The 18,865-nt window shown below is 36.1% G+C and overlaps 2 protein-coding genes across 6 annotated transcripts in view; one reads left to right on the forward strand and one right to left on the reverse strand.

Moving 5' to 3' along the window:
• LOC106133567 (protein phosphatase PHLPP-like protein) lies at window positions 1-14,122 on the forward strand. 3 transcript variants are annotated; one of them, XM_060944376.1, is made up of 8 exons: window positions 1-1,199; window positions 1,299-1,492; window positions 4,047-4,285; window positions 9,192-9,312; window positions 9,793-9,915; window positions 10,600-10,753; window positions 11,053-13,088; window positions 13,338-14,122. In XM_060944376.1, exons 1-8 carry the CDS (start codon window positions 674-676, stop codon window positions 13,419-13,421), a joined length of 3,477 nt encoding a protein of 1,158 aa, XP_060800359.1. In that variant the 5' UTR covers window positions 1-673; the 3' UTR covers window positions 13,422-14,122. The 3 variants fall into 3 exon arrangements, with proteins under 3 accessions (XP_060800359.1, XP_060800354.1, XP_060800363.1); XM_060944371.1 differs by having other exon boundaries at window positions 11,053-14,122; XM_060944380.1 differs by lacking the exons at window positions 1-1,199; window positions 1,299-1,492 and adding an exon at window positions 2,290-2,925 and having other exon boundaries at window positions 11,053-14,122.
• Window positions 13,464-18,865, reverse strand: part of LOC106133565 (LIM/homeobox protein Lhx3) — a 15,735-nt gene continuing 10,333 nt past the window's right edge. For all 3 annotated transcript variants that reach the window (XM_060944413.1, XM_060944418.1, XM_013333343.2), the window contains exons 5-8: window positions 15,647-15,801; window positions 14,956-15,135; window positions 14,553-14,585; window positions 13,464-14,405 (exon numbers count right to left, since the gene is read on the reverse strand). In XM_060944413.1, coding sequence (XP_060800396.1) covers window positions 14,242-14,405; window positions 14,553-14,585; window positions 14,956-15,135; window positions 15,647-15,801 — 532 coding nt within the window. In that variant the 3' untranslated portion in view covers window positions 13,464-14,241. The remainder of the gene's footprint in view (window positions 14,406-14,552; window positions 14,586-14,955; window positions 15,136-15,646; window positions 15,802-18,865) is intronic.

Raw genomic sequence — 18,865 nt, forward strand, 5'->3', positions numbered from 1 at the left:
TTCCCTTAAAACCATAATTATCTATAGAATTAATATAGAATTAGTGTAAGCCGACTGCGTTCTTATAATTTTTCTTATTTCTTATTAGATTTGTTTGTAGAAGCTACGTACAGTACAGTTGGTAGCTAGAGCCTTGTATACGTTTAGTGAAGGGTCACGGCGCTCGCCCTCGGAGTCGCAGGTGACTCAGCAGGTGGGGTGTTTGTCGGCGCGGAACGGTTTTATACTCCTTTGCCCCATTTTACTAACTAACATATCTTTGCTTTATGAGTAAATTCTGTTACAGTAGTATATACACACTTGACAAAAATTCTCACTAAGGCAGTGCTGCCACTTCTTACAAAATTTCAAGAATAGTTGTTTTGAAAAAAGACTTTAATTGATAGTATTCATCGGTTCCTTGAAAAACATAAATTTCAAAGAGATGGTGACAACAACTTGCCAAAGTTCTATCTGTTTTATTAGTATTCAGCAGTGACCTTCAACACACGAGAACTTTATGTTCATTCGATGGGATGATCAGTATTCCACTGTGTTCCCGAGTGACCGAGCAACATGCTTCCCACCCCCACCACGTGTCCGACCTAATTGTAATGCATGGGACGGGCACTGAGCCGGCGCACGGGCATTGCGGCGCCGGCCACCGCCTCGCGTCCATCTGTTGCGCTCCGCCATGGTCTGCGATGACGGGCTGCATGCATCATCGCCTCACCAGCAACGGAAATCACTACGCCGCCTTGCTTCTACGCGCGGTTTCAAACCACGCCCCGCCAATCAGTCTGGCTGGATACGAGTCTTCGAAGGCCTCGAACCTTTCGCTGTTGATGCACCCAGCAAACTGCTCAAGGTCTCCATCCACAGTACAGTCGAAGACCTTAATAAGCAGCTCGGATTTGGAGAGGAACTGACCTTGTGGTTACAAATTGGAGGAGAAAAGAACAGACGTTTGGAGCAGAATGAATACCCATTACGAATTCAGGAGCAGTTTTTGGCAGTGCATGGATGGAAGTCTGAGGAGAGGCGATTGCGAGTCGCAGTTGATCCCGAGCTGCGGCATTCGTTCCGATGGTGCGCGGGTCCGGCTGCTCGAACCGGTGGTGTTTTACGATCAGGCACCCTTTACATACTGAAAGGGCATGTTTTCCCGCAATGGAAACCACGACCTGCCCACATCATCGGATCATGTCTACATATTTTTGGTAAGCATCTAGACAACCTTCAATAATTTTTATCGTGTTTTGTGATTTAATCATATTGCCATGATACTAAAAGTGTTTTTTTGTTTATATTAATTTCAGGAACTTCGCGAGAGGCAATAGAGTTGAGCGGTGGCACAATTGAAATGTGCCAACCAAAAGCCCAAAGACTAGTGATTTGCTTAAAACCACGTTGTCAAGGAAACCTGGTGCCCGGAGACGCTGGTATGAATCACCTATTCCTTGGGTTCAATACAGTTTGGGAGAGAAATATGTGGTTTTGCTGGTTAAACGAGGTACGTGCTTATATATACATGTGTTATTATAAATTCATTAAATAACTATTATCATTTTTTCCCATGATACAGTTCAGTCCTGCTTATCGAACGATGGAAAAACAATATTTTCTATTGTATAGTTGACAGGACTATTGACGAATTATTTTTTTCGTAGTCCGGCCGAGACCGGCCCAGAATGGTTAGGTAAAAGTCTGTTAGGATCCTCTCAGACAATTTAACCACAAAGTATCGTTTTATACATGTACGTATTACTGTGGTGACGGAATACTGCACTAGTAAACTACTCAATAGTTGCATTTAGACTTATTTGTCTTAGTCTAGATCACGCGAATTGCCTTGGAATGTGCAAACTCTTAGCAGATGATCGAGGCTTTATTCCGGTACACTTCCCAAACTAACGAACCATTTCATGTCGGCGGAAAATTGATAGAAATCTTCCGTAGCTTATAAGCTTTTGACAGTTTAATGTGTAATTTCATGTTCATCTAGATTCCTTCTATTCTATAGAATTATGGTTGTCAAACTAGATATATTTTGATTTTAAAGAATTAGGTATTTTAAGATGTTTAAAAGTTTAAAGGTTTTGGTACAAAATATATATTAAGGTACTTTGAAATTAAATTACCCATGAAGAAATTTGCAATCAAATGAGAAACTGACACTCAGATAAGCTGTATTGTATTTTTGAAATATTACGTTCAATAAACTTTATTTGCAGGCGTTACTTTTGAATATTAAGATTTAAAACCAACGCATACTACGTAATTAGTAGCTACTATATTACACACGTCAATTTAAACAAACCATTTGTACATTCACGTAAGAATAATGAGATGAAAGTGACGCTGTCTATTTAATTGGGCACACTGATAATTATTTCTTCAAATATGAATTTTAATGTAAAAAGTAGCTTAATTAGAAATTGTGCACACCACCCTGAAAGAAATGTTACGGTTGAGATGTCCCAAAGTGAGTAAGGCGGCGTCGGCGCGCGCGACACTCAGTCGACATCGCCGGTAAAGAAAAGACAATCGCATTCAGAATTTTCTTCGCAATAAATTCGTTCGGTTACAACTCCGGTATATTCTCGAATCCCCGTGATCAAAACAATACCCGATCAAGGACGCGTAAATGCCTTATGCAAGCGACAATATCCATGATTGGAATATTGAAATCGCAGGCGGTTTCGTAGTTTAAATAAACAATGCTAAAAAGTTCGTCGGCCCCATGAAGTTACACGACAGTTGCCTTTGAATTGTCACTTGATGTAAAGTGTTTTGTGGTAGTGAAGTGTAGTGATGGTGGAAAGGGAGACAATGGGTGTGGATGATGAGGAGCTTGACAGTTTGGACGTGTTCACTCAGCAAGACGAGGATTTCCTGGATAGTTTGGAGCCAACTATATTGAAAGAGAAGTGTGATAATATACTGGTGTGTATCTGACATACAAACAATAAAATAAAAATAATAAACAACATACAAAGCTACCTTTCGCAGACCGTCAAAAATTTTAGAATAATACATACATTATAGTCACGTCCGAATTCCTTGCGGGGTAGACAGAGCCAACAGTCTTGATAAGACTGAAAGTCCAGGTTCAGCGGTAGGATAATGGTACAAAATTGAGCAGACATAGATAGTATTTAGCATTCTTCAATTAAAAAAACAGAAAGCTATTGCCTTGGCAAAATAAGATCAGTATCGCTTCGGAATTATTAATTTATATACAAATAAGATACAAAAACTATACCTATTTATTACAATCGTAGACTGTTATCTTTCCTAAAGACACAACCGAAGTTCTGATTACATCAGGACATATATCACCATACGAGTAGGTACATTTAGGTACAGTAAATGCTTTGGCAAAAAACACAAGCCCAAAACACCTAAATCTAAGCTTAGAGTCAGGATATTAAAGATACATACTATTGATACTTAAAGCAGGCTTAATATAGAGTCAATAAAATCCACATGACCTGACAAATATAAAACGTTTTTTTTTTTAGATTTTCTTAGTGGAAACAAATAAATCCCAGTTTTATTTAGTAGTCAGATCACGTATTTACGCTAACATGTTCGAGTCAATGTTCTACGAGTAATTTTCAGAAATCAAAGGTCAATCACACGCCTTCTTTTATGTATTTCTTGAAAGAAGGCCGTTTTCACATTTCTTTTGGAGTAGAACACCCCGAACGATATCACATCATAACAGCATCATGAATGACACTTACCTAAGTATTTGTTAATTTTCAAGTGTAACAGAAATCACAGCAAGTGGAAAGATATAAAGAGGCGTGATTTTATGTATTTTATTTCTAAGTGAATAGCTCTGTGAAATGACTAATATGTTAGCAAAATCTGTTATATAATATCTATAGTCTTTCATATATTTTAACGTGGAAGAAGAAGTAAGGTATTAGTTTTTACCCAATAGAAATAGGTTACATTCATAAAAGTTTTATTATCTGACTGCATCTAGTTATAACCGGTTGAAACTATATGTAAATACAAAATAGGAAGAGACACATTTTTTTCATAATCTGTTTCAGGGCACCAAAAGTACACAGCCTCCCAACGTCCTCGACCTAAGCGGTGGGGGGCAAGCCTCCCTCGGCACTGCCCTATCCCAACATGCTACTAGTGCGTTCACCATCAGAGTACTGCGCCTGCGCGGGAACTCCTTGCTTACCCTCCCTCCACAGTTGTGGTCCCTACATGCGTTGACGCATCTGGATCTGAGCGATAATAGGATTGGAGAATTGCCAGAAGAAATATGCCAGTTAAGCCAGTGAGTACATCATAATCATTAATTTGTTTCTTTTTGACAAAATGGTCTCAAAGCACAAAAAAATCACAAAATAAAAGCAGACAGATAGACGGCTTGAAATATTTGAAATTTTCATTCTTTTAATTTTGAATAGTACGGACTTTGGAATGAATACATTCGAAGAGCAACAGATAGGTAGACGGCTTGAAATATTTGAAATTTTTATTCTTTTAATTTTGAATAGTACGGACTTTGGAATGAATACATTCGAAGAGCAAAACCTCTAGCTTGAAAATATAAACGGAAAAGTCTATAGATTTGGATAAAGCATACCAACGGAATACTTACTGGCGGCATACTTGTGGTCTGAAAATCGTTGTTTCGTTCTTCACATATATCTTGCTTTTGGAAAATGTTTCTAGTTTGGAAAAACAGAGGGACGGAAGTGAATGTCGTTATAAGGCGTCTGCAGTAATAAGAACATTACTCTCATACCAGCTTTCATGCTGGTCTGACAGTGAAGGAAAAACAAAGCTTGTGTGCCTTTCAGCACTGTTTGTAATAAAATATATTAATAAACTGAATTATGATTATTCTCTGTTCTGTATACATCTCTGTCAATCCATTCAGAGACATAGACGTAATGATATCTGGTTCTGCTTTCTATTTATTTTTACAATTTGCGCTGCTGTGAATGAGTGCAGTGACAAAAGCTTTTTCTAGGAAGCGTTGAAATCTTTCGTATGGACAAGATGCCAAGCCTCGTAGCACACGCGGAGTATTTGAAAACTGACTGAAAATTTGAATAATCATTTAATTTCTACTCTACGATGACCGAAATAAACTAAGCCTAAGTTAAGCTAATGGCTTGAAAATAAGTAGTGTATTGGATTTGAATCACGAGAGTTTCACGTGGTATCAATAAACATTTTATGACGAAATTAATTATAACAAAGAAACAATGATGGAAATATACATGGCGCCTCAAAATAAAGAGAATACAGATTTCCACTTTTGCTTGTTACACACTATTTCCCACTCCATCTTTTCCTTTGGATGTTGTGAGAAGTGGGATGCAAATGAAAGACAAAAGGTATATAGCTGAATACATGAACATTAGCAAGTTTTTCTTTTATGTAATGTTTCTTTTACACAGCATGTGTCAATTGAATAAGACTTTCGAACACAAAATTGTGAGAGAGGGTCGAGCTACTATATATAAAGTTGCTACATGTGTATAGTTAAGCTGGCCATATTTAGCTTGACAACAAAATTTACATAACATACCAAACGAGCCGACGTTGGTAAGGTACAGTGCAATTTTTTCCCCTTACCTTTTTATTATAAAACACACATTTAAAGCGTAGATGTGTTAAAGCATCTCGCTGTACTTTCCATATTTTATAGCGATACCCCGGAGTCGCGTAACGCACGGTCGGCGGAGCGTGGCGCTCTCATCTCCACCGCAGCCTTCGCCCGTTACTGCTCATATGTAACTCTAAAACAATATACCTCGTTTCTTACTTTTTACTTTTCATGCGATTGAAGTCTTATAAAAGAAACACAACAAAGATCGTTGAATTTATATTTTAATGCACACTTCTATGCAGCGGCCTACCGTATATTATGCGGGTAAAAACGTCAAAATATGTACGTAATATATTGAATTGTCTTTTCCTCATGTTTAGAGGTGACTACCGCCATTAACTTCAGCCAAAATTTGTGCCACCAATCTCGTCTTATGCGAGATTCATGGGTAAGAAGTTTTTGTAATTTTCTCTATAAATTCGGTCACATTAAACTTGCATTCTTAAAAAGTTTAGTTCAGTCTTTAAGATGGGGCTAGGAATGTATATAACCTGTATTGACTCGAGACGGACCGCTTCGCTATTTAATTAATTAATAAATTGATAAAAATACTTCAACGTTTCAAGGAAAAAAATCATTTTCTTCCTTTCTAGGTCATCTATTAAATATTAAACATAAAAATAGCGTTCGCAGCACACCATGACTAAAACTAGAGGTACCGTCATCACTCGCGAGTGTTTTCCGTTGTGTGCTAATTCTATAAGTGAGTGCTTGCGTACTTGGCTCCTATCTATATCTGGGCGGCAGAGCATGGCGTTACGTTCACTCCGCAACCCCTATTAGCTAACCTCTCGGTATAATTGATTTATCGATAGTACTTAATCTGTAACATGTGCAATTCAAAGTACACATGGCGCAGTGGTTTCTTCATTTATTAAATTTCAATATTTAGTCCATTATTACACCGACTTCACTCCTGTGGAGATTTTTAAAAAGAATCGTCGACTGGATCACTCCCAAAAGTATCGGTGTGCCATATTTTCTTAAAATTGGTATAAAAGATTAACGATCGTTTATTCGATACCAAAAAAATAATTACAAATCTTCAATATTGACAATATTAGTTATGAGAATAAGTATGAATATTGAGGGATATAATAAATATGTTGCTTCTTCCCTTTGACCTCCTTATATTTTACATTATTGCCCATAATTTAATGAATGTAAGGAAATCATTAGCTCAAGTGCCTCTATCCTACGCAGTTGGTTTACAACCGAATAAAATGCTAAATTACATGTATGATGTTATCAAATATATGTAATTACGCAATTTGCTTATTTTCCTGCACTTTGGTTTTAACGAGTTAGATAAACTCAAGAAAGGTTAAACAAATGCTTTACACCAGTAGTAGTAAGCATATTTGCTATATACTTTTGTATATACCTAGCAAATATGCTTACTGCATGTAGCAAGGTTGTTTATCATTATTAAGTAACTTAAAAAATATTAATTAAATCAGTGGTTAATCATCATTAACCCCGACTATGCACTATCTATATTTTTAGTGGTAAAATTAATGCACGTTCATGTTGCACGAGTACAATAATTATTTTAAAAAACACATTAACGGACATAAAGAAAAGTATCACACAGAAAAGGGATTAAATTATGTGGTCCTTCAATTATATGGTATCCGCCCTATTCACGATAGCGCCCTATTTAGCGATATTTTGAGTATGTAAAATCAATATGTACCAATAAACGCACGTACTTACTTATTGTACTAGTGTTATGTTGAAAGACGTTCGAAAGGGAAATTAAAGGTAACGAACAAAACAATTGGTGTTATAAATGGTATTGCATAGATCCTTCTTAGATAAACGAACAACAATGCGTATGTAACATCGATACTCTATCAGGATTGCGTGGTCCGTGGGCGGTCGGCCGTGCGCACACGCGGCACCCGTGGCCAGTCTATGCGCATGCGCCTTAACCAGTGCCGGTGTAATCATATATGTGTACTTATACTTAGTGTTGTTGTTTTTTTACCAACGCAAGGATTTGATCAAACTATGTTAAGTGTGGCCAAAAATCTCATACCGGCGGAATTTTAAACAACTTATGATTCAAAATGGCTGGTTAGTTCAGATTTCAGTTGTTTTGAATAAACTGACGCAGTTTAAAAATTTTGGTTTATTTAATTGGCATCTGACTTTTTTTCTAATTTATGCGAACTTATTACCTCTTATTTCTTTAAAATACACGAGTATAGAGCGATTATTCAACTTAAATGTAGTGGAAATAATATCCCTGTCTTGTTTGTTTGAACAACTTAGTTCTGAATTTCGGAGTGTAAGTCTACAATGAGACTAAATAAACAACAACATTGACATAAACTTCCGAAACCAAATTGATCGAAAGTACTAAAATTTTACAATTAGATCATCGTAGTACTTTTCTTTATAAAGCAGAACAAAAAACTGCCAAGAAAAGAAACAAACACTAATTAAAAAAAATATGTTTAGGTATATACTATATATTGAAAAAAATTGATTAAGATATAAAATTTAAATATAATAAGTACATTAATTAATAATAATGAACTTATTATTTAATGTATTTGCACATTTTTTAACAATGTAAAATTTTGCATGCCTTTCTAATAATGGCTGAACTTCACTCACAGTAACTATCAACATTTTAGTGCAAGTAAAAGATTTTAACATATTTGTTGTGGTTGAAGGTACGGTTTTGGAATCTCAGTTTGGAATGTAAAATATATTCTAAATAAAAAAACTTTTAATTTCGTCTGTCACGGTTTGTGCTTTACTAGAACGCTGTATTAACATACAGCCAGTCACCGCGAGGAACTCTACGAAACCCTATTGTGTGAAAATATTACGCAATAAAAATATTATGTTTAGAGCTCCTCTCTTCAAAGGTAATCAGTCAACAACATACGGGGAATTGAATTTTTAAATTACGCTTCATTCATATAGTCACGTCTGTATCCCTTGCGGGGTAGACAGTCTTGAAGATACTGATATGCTACGTTCAGCTGTTTGGCTTAATAATAGAATTGAGATTCATAGTGACAGGTTGCTAGCCCATCGCCTAAAAGAAGAATCCCAAGTTTATAAACCTACTTACCTATCCCTTAGTCGCCTTTTACGACATCCATGGAAACGAGATGAAGTGGTCCTATTCTTTTTCATATTGGTGCTGGGAACCACACGGCACTTTTATTACGATATTATTCCCAAATTACTAACTCCAAAATATTATTGGATTGTACCTCGGTTGAATTCACTCATAAATTACACTGCATGCAAAGCCAAGATGCACGCGATGTCTATGTTTTGTTTCAACTATTTTCTTATTTAAGCAAAGACACAATCGGTTCTTTAAAATATCTAATAACATAAAAAAGTTTAAAAATATAGACAAGCCATGCGCGCCAGAAATAAGACAAACATGGTTTTAATAACAAGAATTTAATATTTAACCTTTACAAATGTGGATTAAACACCACGTCAGAATAAAATTAACACTTCTGTCATTGCAAATCATATAAAACCTATGCTGAATGCTTTAAATTGTTATTCTTCTCTGTTGCAGACTAGAAGAACTAAATATCAGCGAGAACGAACTGAAATCGCTGAACTGCGCGTTAAAACTACCGCGCTTACGGACTCTTAATGCTGATCACAATTTGATTACAAACTTCGCTGTAAATACAGTAAGTACAAATACATCGCCTACCTATGCTTACTAATATAATTAATGCCATTACTTTTATTGCGACACAAATATGTTTGCGACAATTACCTTCAATCCATAAATTTTTTAACTGTTCATGATGTGAGATATTTTCTTTCTTTACATCTTTTTTATACCATATTTGGATCAACACATTTTATTTTATTTTATTTGGACAACATGCAGTAATTTTATAGTCATTTTGCAGTCATATTAGTTCTACATTCATTCATGTTTTTTAATGTAGACAATGTGCATTCGTCCACGATGAAATTTTAAGAGATGTTTGTACATGTACTATGTAGGTACATGGTTTCCTATAAGTGCATTGTTAGATACTTAACTATCCAATTACTGAAAATTTTACGTTTACGATATAAGATTTCGTCCCTTCTTCTAACCGTCTTTATTAAAAAGGTAGCACGGTAAAACATCTAGGCTTTCTATTATAACGTTTCAGTCTGACAAAAGCACGGTAATGGGCCCAGAAGACCAAAACAAAAACGAGCACCGCGCGCCGCTCACCAGCGTGGACCTTCGCCACAATCGACTGAAAGGAAGCATCATACTTGGTAACTATGAAGTAAGTACTTGCATACAGTACTTAAAGGATTTAATATATGTTTATTTTACTTTATATAATTAAAGCCAACAAGGCAAATAATTAAATTATGTTAACTTCAGGATCTTAAATGAAATACGTAATGTAATTGTTGTCTTTATTTTTCCACGATCACGGTTAGGTAAGCCGTTTTTCTTTTTAATGCAATAAAGTGTTTTTTATTTGCTTACAACGTGAAAGTGATTAAATGCAATAAGAATACCAAGCTACCTCGCTATCCGATATAGCAATAATCCATACTCATTCTTAAAAATCAAAACCTTATGATTTCCGTTATCCACACTAATACGCCACACAAATAATATGGAAGAATGCTTTGTATTTTTGTATGTTTGTAACGAATAAAACTTAAAAACTACTGAAACTTTTTTAATAAATTTGGTACACAAAAAGAATAGGCGTTCAGGAACGAGATAAGCTTCTTTTTCTGAAAATTCCCAAGGGAGCGAGGCCCCGCACTAAAGCTAAAGTTAATTAATAAACTCAAATATTTAAATTCCAATAGGAGAGAAGCCCATGGAAAAGTCTTGTATTACTAAAGTAAAAAGGTAAAGGTTGTAGGTAAAAATATTCTATTAGTACTTACCTCTTGAATTTGAATGTAAGACTTCTTTACAAATATTCGTTGTACTTATTTAATTCCAGCACTTGGTGTCTCTAGACATATCTCATAACGCAGTGGAAGTTTTAGTGGTATCGGCGCTACGCGGTCTTCGGGAATTATACGCTGCTCACAATTCGCTCCAACATCTAGCATTTCATGGCGCTTCACTTAAAATACTACGTGCTCCACATAACAGTAAGTTTGTCCCTTTTTTATGCACCCTGGTGGCAGTTTGCGTTCTCCATGTGAGGTCGCGAACAGCGAGGGAATTGGTGTTACTCGTCATATTTTAGGGAAAAGGGAACGTAGGCAACATGTTTTTCGAAGTGATTTCAATACCTCCTAAATAAGTGGATAGCAATAGTGTATTTGCTTAGTTTAACATACTTTGACTCAAAGTGACTTTAGATTGTTTTAAATCATCATTAAAATTAATTCCTGGTACCGACATAATTATGATTGTTTGTTTTATAGTTCGTATAATCTTTTTTCAGAACTGGAGACACTGACTACAACGGTACCACCGATAAATCTTGTGGAGATGGATGTTTCGAACAACAAACTTACATCACTGCCACAGTGGCTCAGTGGATGTTCGGACCTTACAACCCTTTATGCCAGCAATAACCAGTTGACATCATTACCAGATCATCTGTTTTGTAGTGAACTATCTAGTTTAAGTAAATTAAGATTAGCTCACAACAAAATTGCAAGTATCCCATCAATGCCAAGATTAAGAGCACCTCTGAAAGAATTACTACTTCATGACAACTGCATACAATCCCTACCCGAGAACTTCTTTTCCGTTTGTGATAGGCTAAGTATATTAAATCTTTCTAATAACAGATTAAATCGCCTACCACATGCACGAGGCCCGTCATCACATTGCCTAGAACGCCTGTATTTAACAGCCAATTGTTTAACTGATAATGCAGCAGATGTCATCACAGCATTCCGTGGATTGAAAATATTACACATAGCTTATAACTGCCTGTCAAGTTTACCAGAAAGTTGCGTCAATTTTTGGCCAGAAATAGAAGAATTGGTACTATCAGGAAATACTTTAGTTAAACTGCCTGATAATTTACCACAACTGAACAAGATCAGGGTTGTACGTGCTCATTCAAATAAATTAAGATCAGTTCCAATGTTTGCATGTAGCGCTTCAATAAAAATTCTAGATTTTGCACACAATGAACTCGATAGCATAGATTTAAGGCTTCTTGCCCCTAAACAACTGAAGTTTCTTGATATATCTTGCAATCAAAAACTACAAGTTGATCCCTCACAATTTACCGCGTATAGATGTCAAAGGCCATTAAGTTTAGTAGATGTAACTGGAAGAAATTCATTACCATGGAAACAGAAAAGTGGCTTCCACGAAGAACTTGGCGGTTCGACTCCATGGACCACAGGATTTACAGAGTGTCCTAACAAATCATTGCAATTATGTTGTGCCCAAATACGATTACCATCATTTTGCAATAAAGAAGGACTTTTTGCAATTATTGATGGAGAAAATGATATTGAAGTGCCAAAAATACTACAGTCATGTCTTCCCGGTTTATTACTAGAAGAAAAATCTATTAAAGAAACCGTCAATGAATATATGAAATACGTTGTATTATCGGCCCATAGAGAATTAAAAGAAAGGGGTCAGAAAAATGGGGCGTGTTTGATAATGTGCCACTTGTCGCCAGTAACCCCATTAGATAATGGATTCGGTCAAGCTTCTAAACGATACAATTTAAGGCTTGCCAACGTCGGTGACACGAAAGCTGTTCTCAGTAGAAGAAATGGACCATTAAGCTTAGGAATAGAAAACAATAAGCGTTTAGGGTACTCATCGAGATATCCCAATACCATCCCAGATCCTGATGTTATACAAACAATAATTAAAGAAGATGATGAGTTTTTGATAATGGGCAATGGTAAATTTTGGAATGCAGTTGGCATTGAAACTGCTGTGACAGAAGTTAGAGCTGAACGCAATCCTGTGCTTGCTGCAAAACGGTTACAAGATTTGGCTCAAAGTTACGGAGTTGATGATTGCATGTCTGTTATAATAATACGATTTGATATAGTACGAGGTGATGTAGATCTTCTCATGAGAGAACTACGCCAGACGATAAATAGTCATAAATCTGTGTGTAGATCTGATTGTTGTTGCTCTCGACTTGATGCTTGTTGCCATTCCGCTTCCCCACCTAAACCATGTAGTGACCGTTCATCTCCTAGTGGCCAAAGTGACCGTCCTCCAAGTGAAACAGTAAGTCAGCAACATTCTATCAGCCAACATTACGCCAGCGTACGATCACAAGCCAAAGCCTCAGAAAGAAGAAGCTGTCGTGGAGGCGTAGCGAGAGCAATTCGTGTACGCGTTGAAGAAGATAAAGAAGACGAACAAAAAATCGATGATATTTCTACCTCTGAAGAACAATTTAAATGCTGGGAGTATATGCTAGAACAAAATACACAGATGCTATTTGATAAAGAATTAGACAATCTCTCCAAAGGGATCAAATCAAATGTAAGTAGTTTACGTAATTTTAAAGGTATATCAGGTAGTAGTCCACAATTGCATCTGTCAGGAAAAACGAACAAAGTTCCATTTCTGTCAAAACATTTTGGGAGTGCGCGGTCTTTTGGAACTAATTTAAAGCCAGAGCTGCGTTTCGGCTCTGGAAGATTACCGAACGGAGGTCCTAATGCTGCATATTTTGGTTCACTTCAACGCTTAATGCCATACCATTTAGAATATGATTTCGCTGTAATACAGGAAAAGTCTGCACAGTCACAAGATTCATTAGACCTCGAAGGCCGCATGCAACAGTACTGGGGAGTGGCAACAACTGAACTGTAAATTAAATGTAAGTGTAATAAATTTTGTAAATAAAACTATAAATAGATTAGCGTATGTATTATTTATAATACCATTCATCTGTCGACTAGATTTTTTTGCACAAAGTAGTGGGATCACTATGGACTTACAGTGAACTAAATTATTTATATTTATCACATTAATAAATTCTATATACAATATTGTGATTTTATAAATTAACATGTATTTTGACTTATTTAAATCAACATATTTTATAACTGAATTAAAAACAATTTTTACGATAAGTAGTTTTTCTATAATTATACCTACACAGAGTACCTGGAATTATTATAAGGCTTTAAAATTTCATTTGTGCTTTAAAAACCACACTTATTTAGATCTAGTAAAATATTTACAAATTGTCATAAGCCTATACTTACATTAACTTAATATTAAGGACTTAGACTTATTTACAACTTGAATAAAATTCTACATATAATCGACTTTGAAAATTTTTTCAGTTGCTCCACAGTTAAGTAAAGTCTTCAGAAGGTATTGATAATTGATAACAGTATTTTCCAATTGGTCATAATTACTTATTAAACGTCAGGAGTTTACTAGATACCATTTTCACTTTTTATTTGGATTGTAGTGCAGCACACAATGTCACGCAGTGTTCAACTGGTTAAATTACTTAAGATTTTGTCCTAGGGTAGAGGTTAGAATATTTAATACCGATTGAATGTCTATTGAAAAATCACAGCTCACGTTTAACAACGAGCTCTAGTGGCTGTGCGGGGAGGGCGTAGGGTACGGGAGGCGGCGGGGGCGCGGGTTGCGCATGCGCCGGCGGTGGCCGCCGCTAGGGGAAGCCCCGCGGCGAGTAGTGGTGCGGCTCTCCCAGCCACGAGTCGGGGGACGGCGGGAAGTCAGGATACCCTCCCGCGGCCGGTGATGATGAACTGCTCAGATCTGATGCTCCACCAGCGCCGGTGCCTCCTATACCAGCGCCGCTCATAGCTTGTCCTGGAAAAATGTAACTGAATTTATATATTTAGTTATAATTTAAATGGGAAAATATTTTAAATGGAAAGGTCACAGCTCCTACAAAGATCCACAAAAACAACACAGTGCCCGACACCCACACATATGTAAATACAGAAATAGTTTCACCTTCACTGACCTGCAAGATCGAAAGAATCGGATCTGGAGACAAAAAATAAATTCATCTTACCAAAACTTCTAGACGCAATGTAATTATTTGCATAAAGGGAGAGACCACTGTTTTCTTGAACTTGTTAAAGTACATTTTTTATTAATTTTGATAAAAGTGTATTTATAACAACGTCACCAGTATAACATTAGTGAAGTGGTATACCAATGAAACTCCTGGGTTATTTTTACCAGTCAGTTTCAGTTCATTCCCACACGACATTTAAATTTATATATACCTAAATTAATAATATGACATTTATATAGATATGAAAAAGCAAGTACCTACTCGAATGATTGGGGATCACTTAATTTATGTATATTGACAAAATTTGATCATTACGAAACCTCTAAGATGACTTACCAATATTAGTATAAACTAGATGGTCTGGTGGGTAGTGGTAGTGATGGGGCGCGGGTGGGGAATGAGCTCGTAGGTACGGGGGGGTGGCAGCGTATCTGCCCGCGCCCCCCGCACCCCCTCCTGCAGGGGAACCTTCTTCACCCCCCAGAGCTACTGTACTGTAGCTGTCGTTGCTGAGTTCTGGGAAAGAAATGTTTTCTATATAGTTGAGATCTAAAGTTTTGTTGGAAAATCGAATTCGATTTTAAATTGCATACAAAGATGTATGTACAATCGTGTCTTACATGGTAGACAGAGTCACATTCAGCTGTATGGCCCAATGATGGAATTAAGAATGCACTGTTTTAAAATTTAGCTATTTCTGCATTGACCGTCAGTTATAGTGTTATCAATTTTACTGTGATGTAGCGGTCATTATGTAGTTCTAGGAAATAAATGTTTTCTACATTGATCTTAATAACATTTTTAGTTGGGAAATGAAAGTTGGTTTTTAAAATTGTATGATGCATAAAATTGTAAATTTTTACCCACGATTAACCATGCGTTAGTTGATGTATTTTTACAATATTTGGGATAGTTTTTTACACCAGTAATTGTTCATTTACCTATATTTTCAATTCCTCTAAAACTGCAGGAAAAAAATATCATGCAGTCAAGTCACTTCTTCACCATACTTTAATGAAGAACATACCGTGATGACTAAAGGAGTCAAGGTCGATCTTCAGCTCATCCTTGTCCAGCAGCCGGTCGTGTCGAGGAGACCCTCCGCCGCTTTTCATGGATCTGAAGTATTGTGACCATCTTGTCCGGCCGGCGTCCTTCTTCAGTCGCTTCTCCTTTGCTCGCCTAAATGTTAATGATAAGTTATGAATTTTAAAATTATATTATAAGGCAGTGGGTTAGGTTCCTCTAATATCATGGTCATAGAATTCGGGCGGGGGTTCCTTCCTGTAATTACCATTCTTTCCTACTTCTGGATCGCAGTCAATATGGATCCCAAGGTCGCTACAGTTATGGCGCAACCGGGACAAATGCCAAGAAGACGATGATGTGCTCTTACTTACACAAACATTTTTTCACATTAGAAGATTTCAATTTAAAAAGGTTATTGACTTTTGTAACAAATGTTATCGCTTATGACATGGTGCGCAGATGACCAATATTGCAAAAACACTATTTCAATATCTATGGATTCGTCTATAAGATGAATAGAAATCGGCTTATTATATTATTTCCGTGGATAAAACCCTAGATAACTTCCATGTCTACCTAAATACCAAAATGGGAAAGAAGACCCTTTTTCACCATTGTCACTCAAAGTGGAACAATCAATAATAGGCTCCTCAATTTAGTTTTTGTCTTTTGCCAAACTATTACTGAGTAAGTAAGTAAGTATTACCCATACGACTCGCCTATATAAGTAGTATCAATTTGTGATAGTATAATAGCCGAGTAATCGATAAGTTCTCTTTGTTCACTCAAAGATGGCAATTTAGGGCGTTGTTTTAATAATCCGACGGAGCTATAACGCAGCACGCAGCTCCCAGTGGACTGGGCGGAGGCACTTTAATTAATCAAGCTCCGATGAAAGCAGGCGCCCCGTGGCTCCGCTAATAGCACACGCAAAACATGCTAGGGTGTTCTGTATGACTGTTTGTACTTCATATTATATGATTATTTGCTTTAATCGGAAACAATTGGAGCGGGAACAGCGCTGGGACTCGTTAACTGTTTGTTTGGAATGAGTGCAATTCATGGTTTAAGTTTGTCATAGCGGTTTTGTGAGATTTACGAAGAAAATACTTATATGAGTATCGATTATCAGAAATCCAGTCAGCATGACAAATATTCAATAAAAACTTAAAAGAAAAAAGGTAATAACTAACATGGAAATTAAGTAGATACACACTTATTCTCATAAAAATCGATTATTATTTTTAAAAACTTGTCTGACCTTACTACGCTGTGACTTTTACCTACTAGTCCATCTCCTAGTGTTACCTATCACTATTGAGTTTTACTATTACAGCACCTATTAATTACTATGTAGGTATCTCCTTGAAAATGTTAAAATTGCCGAATGATTTAATAAAGATTTAATCAAAAATCATCTTTCGGCAGTAGCTTTTTTTGGCAATATTATTATTGTGTTTTTGTGAGACTATTAGTCGTAACACTGTTATTAGTTCTTGACTGTAAGTATCTAGGTACTAAACCAGTGCAGGGTGAGAAATTTAGCAGCTTAAGGTACTTCTACATTTCTGAAACATCACGCATACACTAGCAAATGTAAAAATCCCGATGTACCTACTTATCGTTACGTTTGATTATGTTTCACATAAACTACTAGAAGTCGACCGTTGATATCGGCGGGTTTACGAGGCGCGGCCAATGCGCAGGGCGTGTCGGCCGCCGTGACTGCGGGTGCCCGCGCGCAACGCAACGCAACAATTGTACAACAAACACCGGATAACATGAAAACATAATGTCTGAGGTCAGCCTTAGAATGCTTAACATATTGTGTGAAAAGTACTATGGCTTACATAGATTTACTGAAAATTGAAATTACTGAATATAAAATTTTATTGAGCACTACAGTAGATAATATGGAATAAATATGCAATGTGTTTTTGAATATTATTAAGCTAAGTATTTACTTTAAAAAAATCATGTCAATATAACAAGAGAAATATGAACACTTGTAACTATAACTTACCTATATTCCTGCACAACAACATGTACTTCGCAGGAATATAAAAATTTATAAATTTTAAGCTTTGTACTACATTTTATGTGAAACGGCTTTGGGCAGTATATTTTTCTTAGGATTTTCACGCGTAACGCTACATAGTCATAAAAATTCTAATCACAGTTAACGTCTTGTTAAAGCACACACCGTTTCAAAATCATTTATGTTAACTCTCTTTCCGCCTTCGAAATCGATTACAAATGTACGAATGTCTTGCTTTATCCATTTTTTTATGCTAGAACCATTGATTTTTATATGCTGCATGACCAATTTCCGTAAAAACTTTTGACTAAAGAAAAATCCGTGACTGTAACGGGTTGACTGTACCAAAATACTTACACTTTCGAAAATTTGTAAAACGTTTGCTCCACAAATATTGATAGGTTGTTGTGAAGAATTCATTTTCTAATATAGACCGAGTTGGTAGGTATACCGACATCGAAAAAACATGCTGCATAACCAGATATGTGGTGTAATATCTATACATATAATAAAACAGTAAAAATATTTTGTCTGTATATTTAGTATTTTTAACTGAAATGGATAGAAGGACACTTAAAATGAATAAAAGTAAGAAAAATAAATATTTTTGGAATTTTTTTGTCTGTCTGTCGATATGTATGATCACGATTATCTCTGAAAGTATTGAACAGATTTACTTAAAACTTGCATCAATTGCTTTGTTTTAACTCAGAAAAACATTTAAAGTTTGTTTCATCAAAATCGGTTCACTAAAAAAAAAGTTATCGTCATTTAAATGAACTCATGGCATGAGTTTGCCTGCAAATAAGTTACGAAATTTAGAATTCAATATCATTTATCATTGTACGACAGCATTATACCTATAACATCTATACTAATATTATAAAGCTGAACAGTTTGTTTGTTTGTTTGAACGCGCTAATCTCAGGAACTACTGGTTCGAATTGAAATATTCTTTTTGCGTTGATTAGACGATTTATCGAGGAAGGCTTTAGACTATATAACACGTTGCAACTATAAGGAGTAGAGAAATAATGGAATACCTATGTGAAAAAAACGAGGAAAATTATTCACCCTTGAGGGCTATGTAACTATTCCACGCGGACGAAGTCGCGGGCACAGCTATTAGCAAATATAATAAGTATTATGACAGGGCATTCTTTTTTTTTTTTTTGAAAA

Source organism: Amyelois transitella, chromosome 2 (genome assembly GCF_032362555.1).
Source record: "Amyelois transitella isolate CPQ chromosome 2, ilAmyTran1.1, whole genome shotgun sequence".
Taxonomy (NCBI): Eukaryota; Metazoa; Arthropoda; class Insecta; order Lepidoptera; family Pyralidae; genus Amyelois; species Amyelois transitella.

Bases quoted from the DNA above. Each gene is read 5' to 3' on its own strand.
- LOC106133567 (XM_060944371.1), top strand. From the start codon at position 674: ATGGTCTGCGATGACGGGCTGCATGCATCATCGCCTCACCAGCAACGG. The intron at 9,916-10,599 runs GTAAGTACTTGC...ATTTAATTCCAG, and splicing joins TCATACTTGGTAACTATGAA to CACTTGGTGTCTCTAGACAT. The intron at 10,754-11,052 runs GTAAGTTTGTCC...ATCTTTTTTCAG, and splicing joins ACTACGTGCTCCACATAACA to AACTGGAGACACTGACTACA.